Source organism: Cyprinodon tularosa, unplaced genomic scaffold (genome assembly GCF_016077235.1).
Source record: "Cyprinodon tularosa strain WSP-4 unplaced genomic scaffold, ASM1607723v1 ctg356, whole genome shotgun sequence".
Lineage (NCBI taxonomy): Eukaryota > Metazoa > Chordata > Actinopteri > Cyprinodontiformes > Cyprinodontidae > Cyprinodon > Cyprinodon tularosa.
Window position 1 is genome coordinate 1,160,626 of NW_024039070.1, and position 12,849 is coordinate 1,173,474.

At 40.0% G+C, this 12,849-nt stretch overlaps 1 protein-coding gene across 5 annotated transcripts in view; it reads right to left on the minus strand.

Moving 5' to 3' along the window:
• smtnb (smoothelin b) overlaps window positions 1-12,849 on the minus strand; it is a 67,198-nt gene that overhangs the window by 49,666 nt on the left and 4,683 nt on the right. For all 5 annotated transcript variants that reach the window (XM_038295551.1, XM_038295552.1, XM_038295553.1 and 2 more), the window contains exon 2: window positions 459-616. In XM_038295551.1, coding sequence (XP_038151479.1) covers window positions 459-616 — 158 coding nt within the window. The remainder of the gene's footprint in view (window positions 1-458; window positions 617-12,849) is intronic.

A 12,849-nucleotide genomic window follows, 5' to 3' on the forward strand; every position in this document is an offset into this window, starting at 1 on the left:
TTACTCTATTAGTCTGAAAAATCCATAGTAGAGGTGCAAAAACAATCCTGATGGAAATTTTCTGCCCCATTTGTCCTGTTTGGTGTCAGATTTTCCGAGCAGAAACACGTTAATGGAAGAAGAAAGGGGTAGAGCAGTGCTAGAGCAAAAATATCGGTTAATCTGCATTCCTCTGCTGCATAACGACTGTTGGGATCTTTTTTCAGCTGGAGAAATACTGAGATAGTAGTAAAAAAGAAAATCATTTGAACTGTTAAATAGGGGAACTAATATGAAGAAGACAAACTACTGGGAGCTTACTGGAAACTGGAAAAATTTACTGCATCTGGAGTTCTCCGTCCCTTGGTACTTTTTCCCCTTGTGGCTGAGGAATGCCACATCTGGATTTGTGATCTTCACTTTCACCTGGGTGAAATGGCCTTTGTCTCTGGGATCATTGGGTGTGTGCGCCTCCTTACCTGTGCTGGTTCTCCTTGTCCTCATGCTGATTCAGGCGCGTCGGTCTGAATCTTTTGCTCGCCAAAGCGGCCTCCATGTCCTCAATCTCTCTCCTCCTTAGGTCCCGAATGGCTGAACGGATGAGGCGCCTCTCGTCCAGATCCACGGTTCCATCCAGCTGTAACGAGAAGACGTGGATATCAACAGATAGAAGAGCAACAGAGTACTAACTCAGATGGGGAAAATTTGCCTTGCAAAGACAGACGACTTTTCTCTTTTACTGTATATTTGCATGGTTTACCGAAGAGTCTTTGACAGACATATAGAAGCATACATTATTAGCTCAGAACTGTTTCGCAGCTTACAGAGACAAATGGCTGTACATTCTGTGAAATATTATGTTACATACCAGGGCTGGAGAAATTAATCAGTATAATCGTGATTAATCCATTATTGAAATAATCGTCAACTCATTTCTTAATCGATTAACTATTAACTAGAGTTTAGAGCCTGTAAAACAACAGCAGCAATTATACCAATATTGTAAAAAAAATATATATATTTACATTTTGCATTTAAGATAAAAAAAATTTTCGTCTGTCAATATGCTCTACAAAGAGCTCCTCAAATGGAAAAGTTTTAGTTTCCCTTGGTTTAAATTCGTAAAAAATCTTCTTTAAGGAACCTTTGGCTATCCGATAATTAATCGATTCATTGAAAAAAATAATTGACTGATTAATCGATTTGCAAAGGAATCATTAGTTGCAGCCCTATTACAGACCAACACTAATTAGCATGTATTTAAAAAGGTTCAGTCAGTCAGGCGTTTTTCTTTTTAAGATGTGTATTCATAACTAGCTCACTGTGTATACCACTACTTTCAAACACTTCAGTGTTATACCCGTGTTATTTACAGTGACCAGGCCTGCCAGTTAGTTTTACAAGCATTTTTTCCAGCTTATATTTACCTGCACTTTGAATTCAGGCGAACTCCCAGAGGATATGAATGAAATAAAACAAACATTTTAAAGCAATTCTTGTAATTTTTAATTTGTTCTGATTAAACCAAAATTAATTAAATAAATCCCTTATTTGAATTTGGTTTCCAAAAAGCCGGATATTTTATTTCTAAGTTATATCATCGAGCAGTACCTCCCCCTAATTATCCTGCCCTGTTTTAAGCTCAGTCTAAGTTCATCTTTCCAACCAGCCTTCTCTGGCTCTGCAGAAGAAAAGCAAACCCAGAGTATCACGAGTTTATCATGTTTCACCATGGGGATGCTGCACTCAGACAATATGCACCATTAGTTTTCCTTTTTTTTTTTTTTGGCATGCAGGACTGAGCACTTTGAAAACCTGATTGCAAACTCCAAATCTGGCTTATTAAACTTTTTTGAACATCCTCTTATCAATGTTTTATAATGTCCAGGTTTGGAGATCACATAAGTTTCCATCCAACAGAACCAAGCAACTGCGTTGCTCCTCCATAGGAACCATGGACCATAACTTTTTCTGTTCTCTTCCTTGCCTGTAGACAGTAAAGTCTTGGTATGCTTTGTGGTTTTTCTATATATCTTTTTTCTATTCAGACGATTTAACAGTTTAATGCTTGGGAAACATTTCTGAAGCTTAAACCTGCTTCAAACTCCTCCACACCTTTTCCTCCTGACCTGTCCGAAGCGTTCGCTTTTCTACATGATGCAGTTTGTTCACTAAAGCGCTCCAGCAAACCTCCTCGGCTTTTACAGAACAGCCGATATTAATCAGACAATAAATTACAAACACATGGGAGAAAAAAATGGCTTATTTCTAAAGGAAGCTGGTTGCACTTTTATTTTAAAAGGAGAGAAAAGGAGGCTGGATACATTTTTTCAGTTTGTAAAACATTAAGCCAACAATTTTTCTTCCACTTCACACTTAACCGCTACTTTGGCTGGTTTTTCCCTTAAAGACTGAAGCATGACAAAATGTGTCAAAGTACAAGGGGTATAAATACTTTTGCTCAGCAGTGTAAGTTACGAATGACAGTTTATAGCGTGATGCAGGTTGGAAAATGAAATACCATGCAGAGTGAACGGCAATGTGCTCTTTGAGCCTTTCCCTATAAGATTTTACAGGGAGCCTGTCTGTCATTCTAATTTCATACAAGTATAGAGCTTTTAAAGTCAGTGCTAAGAGTTTTAAACAGGAAAATTCTAGGATCAAGGACACGTGTGACATCCTGAGTGAACCTAGGCTTGTTTCTGATCTGTGACGGTTAGTTAGAGGGTCAGCGGAGCAGATGGAGGCTTTATGGACGGCTGATAAGAGATCCGACTTCACTAATGAGACGAGATAAGTCGACGTGGGGAAGGATGAGAAAAAGACCCGCCGACAGCTGTTGCTCAGCTTTAGGAAATGAATGTGTTCAGATCAGCAGGTCGACCAGTCCTTCAGGTGTTTTCCTCTTTAGCCAGGCTGCAGGAGCCCCCACAGAGTCAGCTGTGCGACTCTCTAAGTACCATTTCATCACCCTGAGTGAGCTTTAGTTAAAAGGTCTGCTTTTTTCAGACCGAAGAAGGGTAATTTAGTGTATACAAGCACACCTGCAGGCAGATCCAACCCCCTGAACAAGCTTTTGTCTCATCAAGGGAGCAGAGATCTGGAGGGAAGAGGGAGCCCCCTCCTGTCATACAGGAGACAGTCACTGGTGGGAACCTCTTGGCACATGCAGGGCCGAGGAGCTCCTACGCAGGTTGGTCTTCTAAAACCCATGCTTAGACAATGAACCAAGTTTGGACAGAAATCTTTGTTTGCCAAGAGATACTAACAGGAGCTCACTGTGGTTGCCAAGCTCAGCTCGACAAGCTTTATGTGCTGAAATGAGAGCAGGCATACCCTTCAGCCAGAGCCCAGAGACAGAGGAAGAGGGTCGTCTCATCAGAGACGAAGAAGGCCAGCAGTTTTGAGGTCTCGCTGTGGTTTGACAAAATATGCACTGGTTTAGAGAGGCCTTCCTACAATACTATAATTTGTGGAAATTTAAAGTGCTGAGTCCACAAAAAAAGATGACTGAAGTAGAAGATAGAAGAAAACTAAGAATAGCAGCCATTAGGATGACAATGTGGAAAAAACTAAACAAAAAATGAAAAAATGGGAGGAAGCACTTGGGTATGCCTAAAAATGGGCAAATGAAAGCTGGGTGGGAAAAGTGCAGGTCATTCCTCACATTCCTGCTGACTCACAAAAAGAAGAAAAAAAATAAGGGATCTACTGTGTGTTTTTCTGGTCCCAGTCCAGAAACAAGTTGATATGTCAAACCAGTAACGGCAGCTTTTGATAAGGAAGAAGGAAAAATAATCAGCCAGAAGAAAGAAGCACGGCCAGAGTTTATTTCACATGCCCACACAGGCAGACAGTCAACGGCTAACCAAACACTAGGGAGAGCAGTCTGCTACAAAACTGTCCAGATCGCTGCTGAGTAAACGTCATTAAGGAATTAAACGGTTTGTACAACGACTGCCAAGTTTTAGTACAGACCAATTCATTTTTCAACACCAACAGATAAAACAGCCTCAACTTTGAGTCTCCACTCCAAAAGTCCTGATAACAGGCAGCACTTTTGGCCCGTCTTCATCGGGCCTAAACATAAATCTGAATGTGTAACAAAGCTCATATCTTATGAGTGAACTTTAATTCCCCCTGAGATTTTAATGGCTAAGGAAGAACCAGCAGCATGATGAAAACTCCCTGACTTCAGCATGCAGGGCACTTGACAGTGTCCAAGGTAGACTTCATCTCTAAATTGGTCAACAGCCACAATGTACAGAGCCATCAGTGACGTCTACTCCTCCAGTACCTCAATCTCTTCTCGTCTTGTTTAAAGTCGTAGGGAAGCGGCTGTTCCAACCGTTGCGTTTCCGAATTCTGCAGAGTGGTGCGCGACTTTACGAGTGAATAAAGTGAATGTGGTTGGTTGTTTATCAAGAGGGCGGCATTGTTGTGTCCGTTAGCTCTACGCTTGCCTTAGACACAGACGTCCATCCCCGTGAAAACTGGGACGTAACTCAATGGTAAAGTAATGATTCTTATTTCAACCGTTGGGTATATTAGCTGCAACATATGAATCAAGATGCTATGACGGAAAAGATTTGATTGAAAGATGACCGCTGATATATGATTGGCTGAATTTAGGTGTACAAGCTGACATACAACTAACTGGCCCACATGATATACGTAACTTAAGAAAAAATACACAGATTTTAAGAAAAAAAAAAAATTTTTAAATACAAATTTTCTAACTTTTGGGACAATATCGTCTTATAAATAGAACATTTATATACATGTTTAAGCCAGAATGATTTGACATTTGAATATGATGTCCCTACGACTTTAAGTTTATCCTGCAGCGGGCCCGTCATCTAAACCTGTGTTTCCCAACCATTTTTGACTTGTGTACCCCTTTGGGAACACAAGCAAAAATAAATAAATAAAATAAATAATTTTTATTTTATGTAAAATAAAATTTATTTTACACAATCTTTTAACATGAACATTTAATTCTTTGGCATTTTATTCTTTCTATCTCAAATAAAAACAACAACATAAATATGCTTGATGGCAAGGAATCAGGAAAAAAAACAACAAAATTAAATAATACTATAAACCTGTATTTATAAAACAGGAGCTCCTCTATGCAACTCCCTTATAATCACATCTAAACTTGATGAATAGGGAAGAAGATATAGAAAAATAATTATAGTCAGACTGACTTAAAGGTATTGTGGAGAATTTTCGCGAATTTTTATAAAGACCCACCCTCTCCACTTGCACACGCACAACCCTGTACCCGCTCCCGAGAGAGAACGCCTGTTAAACGTGTGCAAGAGCATGCACAAGCCCATTTCTCCTCGTGCAAGCTCTGTTTAAAAGTTGCAGTTCTCATAGCTTGTACAAGCTTACTGTGCCCGAACGTCCGCCCTAACCCCTAAATCCCTCAATCACTATATAGAGCAGGGACTATATAGTGGACTTAATAGTAAACTCAGTTAACTGACCGTTCAGACAGATGATCACTGCTTTTTGCTCCCCATTGGTCACGTAACTCCTCCTCCACAGAGCGGTGCCTTAGCCATCTTTGTAATTAGTCGTAGTGGGCCGCTGTGACAGAAAATCCCATAATTGTTTGCGAGAAGAGCTCTTGGTGCAAAGCATTCTGGGATATATCTGCCTCTTCTGAGGCCTTTCTTTTCTACTCATTAACTTAGTAGACGCTTTTTCTCTTACGACCCTCGGCCATTTTCAAAGAACCACGGTGAGAAAGGTGAGCTTCAATGACTGTCTGAAACCATAGCTCACCACAGATATACACCTGAACATGTACGCAAAAAGATAGCTAACATGACGAGCACCTAGGACAGCCTTAAGTAAACATATCCCCCAGTATGATTGACAATTAGGAGGACCACTTATTTAGATGATCCACCCCGGAAAAAGAAAATCCTCCACTATAACTTTAATTAGTTTTACTGTTTTTATCAAGACGCCTGAGCTAGTTTGATGAGCTCCTATAGCTTATAGCTTTTTAATTGGGTCCTCACAAAGCAAAACTGATCTAGTCCTAATTTATGTGCTACCTAGGAAATACAATATTTTCATTTACCCCTTCCAATGCACTCACAGACCACTAGGGCTAGGGTTGGGAATCACCGATCTAAACCATACATCCTCACCATATCACTACCTTGACTTGCAAAGCCGACTTGTCCCTCTGAAAGTCAGCTGATGTGAGGCTTTCAATCCGCCGCTCTGCAACATAGTGGCATTAAACAAAAAAGGAAACAACCTATATCCTTCTTCTTATTATTATTATTTATTCACTTTAGGTAAACATGAAAGTGATTAGAACCAAGACTCAACCATCAGTAGAGCTAAAAGACAGAAGAAAAAAAAAGGTCCAAAGGAACCAAGGACAACTGAAACAGAAACGCATCAGACCTAAGCCTTTACTCTTACTACTGCAGCTGCCATCTGGTGCTGAGAAACTTAACTGAATACAAACCAGGCATCTGACTTTGACCCAAACCTTTGGCCCCTGTTTAATATTAGGTATAGTTATGCAGAAGAAGATAAAATCAATTTTCCTTCTAGTTTCAGAGAATCCAAAAAGCTCTTGGTAGCTTAAAGTCATTTTAATTAAATGCGGCTTTAAGTGTTTGTGTTTTATTTGTTTGTGTCTTTTTGTTAATAGGTAGTGTGTATGGTTGATTAATGAAAAGAATCAAAATCTATTTATGAACTCTAACTATTGTTTACTTATTATACGTAAATATATTTTTCCCAAATTAACCTTGAATCCTGAATAATGTTCAGAGATTATGTTGTGCTACCTTTAAAGTTTCAAAGAATCGTTGAAAAGGAAAATAATCCAGCCCAGACTATTTCATTACATTATGAAGTGGTTGCTGAACACCAGTATAACCTAATGCAGGTTGATTCTCTGGATAGGAATGGTAACAACGAAGAGGGACAGCAGTGACAGTCAAGGTGTGATAAAAACAAACACTGGTCACGTAAGCATTTGACCTAGAAAGGCAGACTATGACATTGTCCTCAAAGGTTTAAATGAACCAATCAGAAGGAAGAATGAGACGTTTCTCCATTTGGATTGGTTATAAGACCAATGTGCCAAATTCAAACGGCCAAATCATGCTGGCTCAGTGCCAGAGAGGAAAGAAAGGAGAGGAAAATAAAAGTCAACCAATAACCCTGCTCAGGAAACTAATACATGGGTACGATCCAGGCAAACAGAACACACCTTAAAGCTGGCTGCCTTCCAACCCAAACAGAATAACCGTTAAAGAGAGAGAGACAGAAACACGTGCTGCTGCAGACACAGAGTTCATTTGAAAAACCACCCAATGACCATGACCACAGGGAAAGAAAAAAAAAAAAACACCACCTTTAACTGTTGGCTCTCCCAAAACGGCATTTTTTAAAACCATCATGACTCAGATCGAAAACCTTTCATAGAAATCCTGCTGTATGTAAATCAAGGAGTAAAATGTCTATATTTACTCGTTTCTAAGCATTGAATTGTAGGGAATCTTATTTAGGGGCATCATGTACCTTAAAAGACACAATTTTCAGATTTTGTTGGCAAAAATGTTAAAATAAAACAGTACTTTTTGGGATCAAATGATTTTGTGTAAAAAAAAAGAAAAAAAAAGAGAGAGACTGAATTTTTGTGGTGTTCACTGAAGGCGGTACAGATATCACATACGGCACATCTACCAGCAGAAGAGTGAGTCAAAAACCAAATCATGCATTAATACGCTTTTGCAGACGGACAAGCAGTCAACTGAGCTGTCAGCACCTTTAATGATGTCTGGATGATAATCAGCACCCCATTCTGCTGATCTACTGCGCTAATCTCCTGTCAGGAAGTCACACCTGCCAGGCTGGGCAGGGATCTCCACCTATGAAATCACACAAAAAAAAAAAAGAAAAGCTCCTAAGCCGTACAATAAAAAAAAAAAACTGGAAATAAATTACAAGAAAAACAGCAAAAAGGGTCTTTCGGGTGGATTGAGAACACAATCGTAGCCCAATAATAAAAATAAACCTCAAAAATACAACTTGCCTAATAATTCTGCACACAGTGTAGGGTGGATGTTTTTTTTCTACAGAGAAGCTAGTGCAAGCTGACGGGAAGATGGATGGAGTTAAACACAGGGTAATACTTAAGAAGGTCTGTTAGAGGTTGCAGAGGTTTAGAGCATGACACGGAAAATGACCTTCCAACAGGACAATGACCTTCAACATAGGGTTAAACCTACAGAGTCCTGGTTTAGCTCAAAGCAAAGTCAAGTCACAACGGTCCAGTAAAAGTCCAGACCTAAGACTCTAGACCAATGCCTTGAAAACAGTGTTCAAAAAAGATCTTTGTTCGGTCTGAATGAACTGGTCTTATTTTCCAAACACGAAAAAGCAAACATGTCAGTTTCTACATGTGCACAATTTGCAGAGATCTAACCCAAAAGTCTTGCAGCTGTAACTGCAGTAAAATGTGTTTCTACAAAGCATTTATATTTGATTCCAAATGTGCTAGAAAACATAAAACACGCCCATTCCTTCCCCTCTACAACCAGAGACTAATGTGTTAGACTCCGAAACACACTTAAGTATGCGGTTGTAACGTGACAAAAAGCGCTAAGTGATGTTAATACCTTGCAAGGCCCTCTATAAAAGATACACTTTACACACAAAATTACTAATGAGGTGTATCGTTGACGTAAGAGCTAGGCATGAAGAATAAGCTGTAGATCGTTTCCCAGCAACTGTGAAGGAAAACCTCAAAACCTCTAAAGGCATCCATGTGACGCAACTCAAATAAATCAATCAGGGCCAATTAAAGAGCACTAAGGGCTTAGCCATAATCCCAACCAGCTGGTGGCATGCTCCCAGTGACAGCGACACTGAGACCTATACTGTAGATTTACATCTGGAGCTAGGATGAGGAGGGGCGCTTTATCAGAAGGAATGGGGGGGAGGCGTGAAAACAGAGGAGTTTCTCAGGTAAGACCATGCAAGCAAAGATAAACAAACCGCTCCACTACCTCACTGTGGAAGCAAAAGGCAAACGGTGAACAAGTTCAGATGCGTTTTAATTACAGGGTCCTCTTTAAGTCTTTTCATTAGTGCTTCTATTCATAGGTAGACAAGAGCGCAGCTTCAGTCTGTGGATCTACGTCTGAGACACTGATTGATCCAAAGAAAACACCGACTGTCAAGCTGCATGCACACCACATTGAGCTACGCCTACAATAACATTGATTAAAAAGCTTTTAACGATCATATTAAAACTTCAAGTGCTGAAAAGTACAAAGTAATTGATAATTGTGAAAAGAAATTGAATATATATCTCTTAAAGTCTAGACATGAATCTTTTGAGGTGCTGATATACGACCTGAAAAAAGGTTGTTAATGCGCAAACATCCCGAATCAAAACAATCTGGCAAAGAAGAGTGGGTCAATATTCTTCCTAAGCGATGTTAAATACTTATTACCATGTTATATGAATAGTTTGGTTTGAACAGCTTCTTTCCCCAAATCAATAAAAAAATGTTTGAATTTACTCTGGCCTTTGTCTGATGATAAAATTATAAACACTTAAGTTTAACAAAAAGTAAAGCCATTAAAAAGGTCTTTAAGGAAGTACTCTGGGACTAAATATCAGAAAATGGCTATTTTAATGACTTTGATGGGTATAAAGGAGAAAAAGAGGAGGCTAGAATCTTTCTGATTAAATAAATTCTATCAGAAGCCAAGTTTAAACAGCATTATACAATAAAATCCCAAAGACTTGCCCCAGAGTATCCGTCTCCCTCCTGTTGTGCCGTCTATTGCAGGTCATGGGGTCGGGTCAAACGTCACAGCTTGATGTGTGGAGGACTTCACCTTCCCACACACGCCCGCCTGGCCTTTTCTGGGAGCCTGATGGCCTCCTCAGGCCAAACCTCGACCCTTTGACTCCCAGAGGGAGTAATAGGGCTGTTTTCATAGCTAGATATTCCCTAAGATGCACCAGCCTGATTCAAAAGGATTTTCTGCTTTCTGCTTTCAAGCAATTCAAATTTGTGCATTTTTTCCACTTCTTTTTTTCCACATGTAGCTGCATGCGTTAGAACTTTGAGAGGTAAGGAGTGGAGGCACAGGTTTTCTCTGCATGAACTAATAATTTCCAGAGCGGGTAAAGATTAGAGAGGCGGCAAGGCAGCAGATCGGATCAGTGTTCTGGTGATTGTCCTTATAAGGAGAATATGAAGTAGATTAGCAGCTGCCACTGAAGACGCTGCACTGCCATTCACACAGAGATAAACAGTCAGTGGTGTTTTAGTCAAGATCACACCAACCAAGACCAAGGAGTACCAAGACCTTTAGAGATAAATACTGTATAAGGTCTTGGTCTTTGTCTCTAAATGTCTTAGCCTCTAAAGATCTTGCCTTTGTCTCATTGCTCCTTGGTGTGGTCTTGACTAAAACACTAACATACATTTTTCTGCATTGCAGAAAATTAGCTTTAAATCTAATTAATGCTTGCTAACAAGGACTGAACTCCAACTTGAATCAAATGCGTGCCTTTAAACCATTTCTCAGCGGTTAAGGAAAGCAAAGGTGTGCATCCAGCTGGCTGATGAATGCCTACTGGAAAAAGAAACAAACGGAAAAAAAATTGAGATCCATGCGAGGCAGAAACACCTGGGTCCTCAGGAGGGAGAGTCAGTCAGCTGATAGATGAAAAATTAACAAAAATATCATGGTTGAAACCCAGTCTGCCAAAGCAAACAGTGAGAATCAGTCTAAATTGAAGAAAGAGAAGCTGTTAAGAGGAGAAAGATTACTGTCCACAGGCTGCACATGTAGTTTATTTATCAATAAAAACTGGGACAGAGCCACAGAGACCACCTGAGAAAACTGTTTCCGCCTTTACATTTCAGAGAGCATGCATAAAGAAGAGCTACATGCAGGAATGCATGAGGGGCATAAAGGAGGGAGTCTAATAATCAGCTGTGTCCTATAGCAATGATGCACTGAAGACAGATCTGAGCTCAGACCTGCAGACTCTGACTGGGCAGGAACATTCACATGCTGACAGGTTAATCCATGCTATGTTGACTCTGCACACACTGTAACAAAATATAATCAGACTTCTGATCCTCGCAGCATTATTAGTGTAAAATAACTGAACTATGTCATCATTCTGGTATCCTCTGTGTCTACTTTTAAGGTTCAACATGTGTGGAATAGCTGCAGGAAGCTAGGCTCAGGTCAGGGTTTTATGGAACCCAAAACAATAAGGAAGCTGCCTCGGTTTTTTTTTTTTTTACTAAATAGAAATTCAGTTGGAAAGAAAATAAATCAATTCATCTTTATAACTGAACACTGAAATGAAAAGATCTGGGTTATTTTTTAACAAATAGACGTCTGAAAACTGTGGTGTGAATCTTTGTTCAGCCCTACTCTCGGGGCTGAGGTTTGTATTCATTCCTTTTCTCAGTGTTGGATGGAAAACAAGATTTCAAGCTTTGTGATTTAAAAAGGCACCGACATAATACAACCATTCAACAAAAAATAAAAGTAGCCAATCTAATGTAAATTAAAAAGAATCTCCATTTGTGTGTGTAAACCCCGTCAACTCATAAAACTACAGCTGAGGTTCTCAGATTTTACCCTTTATTCAAAGTGACTTGTTTGATCCTGACAGCAGCTCTTCCTCTCCGCTGTGTCTTTGTCCAAAGTCACTAAATAACTGTAAATCATCACAGCAAGGAAGCGCTCTGCAGCTTTATCTTCTCTGGTTTTATGAGCATTAAAGTCTGCTACCATATGACAGATTTCAGCAGGAGTGAAGGATTATAAACGATCTGACAGATATGAATGCTGTGATTCAGCTGATCTGTCAGCAGACGCAGCAGGTGTCAGAGAAAGACCCATCTGTCCAGGAGTAGGTCTGAGCGAAACCTCCAGGGAAGGAAGAGATGTCCAACAGGAAGTAAAAAGAGGGACTGTGGGAAGAATCCAGAGAGCCAACTGGATGTTCTCCGCTCGAATCAGCCTTCACTCCAACGCTGACAATGAGAGTCACAGGCCTGATGGGCGGAGCCAAACACTGTTTAACAGATCTGCTGTGTGCATCTTGAGAATGCCTCCAGATTAGCAGCAGTGAGCAGGAAAGCTAAACATCAACATCCGCCTGATGATGTTTAGGAGGACCTCAGGAAACGGCTCCTTCCTGAGGGACTACATTTCTACTTTCTTTTTCTTTTTTTGACTGACTGCATCCTGTCTGTCCTTTTCCTCTTTTCTAACAAAAATAAAACCAAAAAAACCCCCGACTATCCTTAATCTTTTACTTCACATCATTACATGTTGTTTTCCATTGCTTATTTTCCTTCATAAAGAAAGCAGAAAACTGTTCCCAAGCAAACAAATAATACTGATGTCTATATCCAGGTGATGCAGTGGGATTTACAAAAGCAATTTAGGGTAAATTGTTAAGCCATACTTCTCCCCGGAGAACGATAGCCATGAAGCTTATTTTACTCATTTAATTAGCATTTCTTCAAACCCACCAAAACAACTTTTGAAAGTTAGAAACCAAAGTAAAACTTTAATCCATTAAATTGAGGGGAAAGTTTCACTTTGTTTGGATCATAGAGGCGTTCAGGGACACAGAGGGAAAACTACACCTTCAATCCTTTATCCAGACCTTTTTGACTCAGCAGAGCAGTAAAGACGGACATATCAGTCTTTCCCTCCCTCTGTTGGAGCGCTCAGCTAAGGGTCAGCCAGACCGACTGCTCTTACAATGACTGTTTGGCCCTCAGCAGGCAGCGTCAGAATATACTGCTTTGATTCACGCAGTTGACT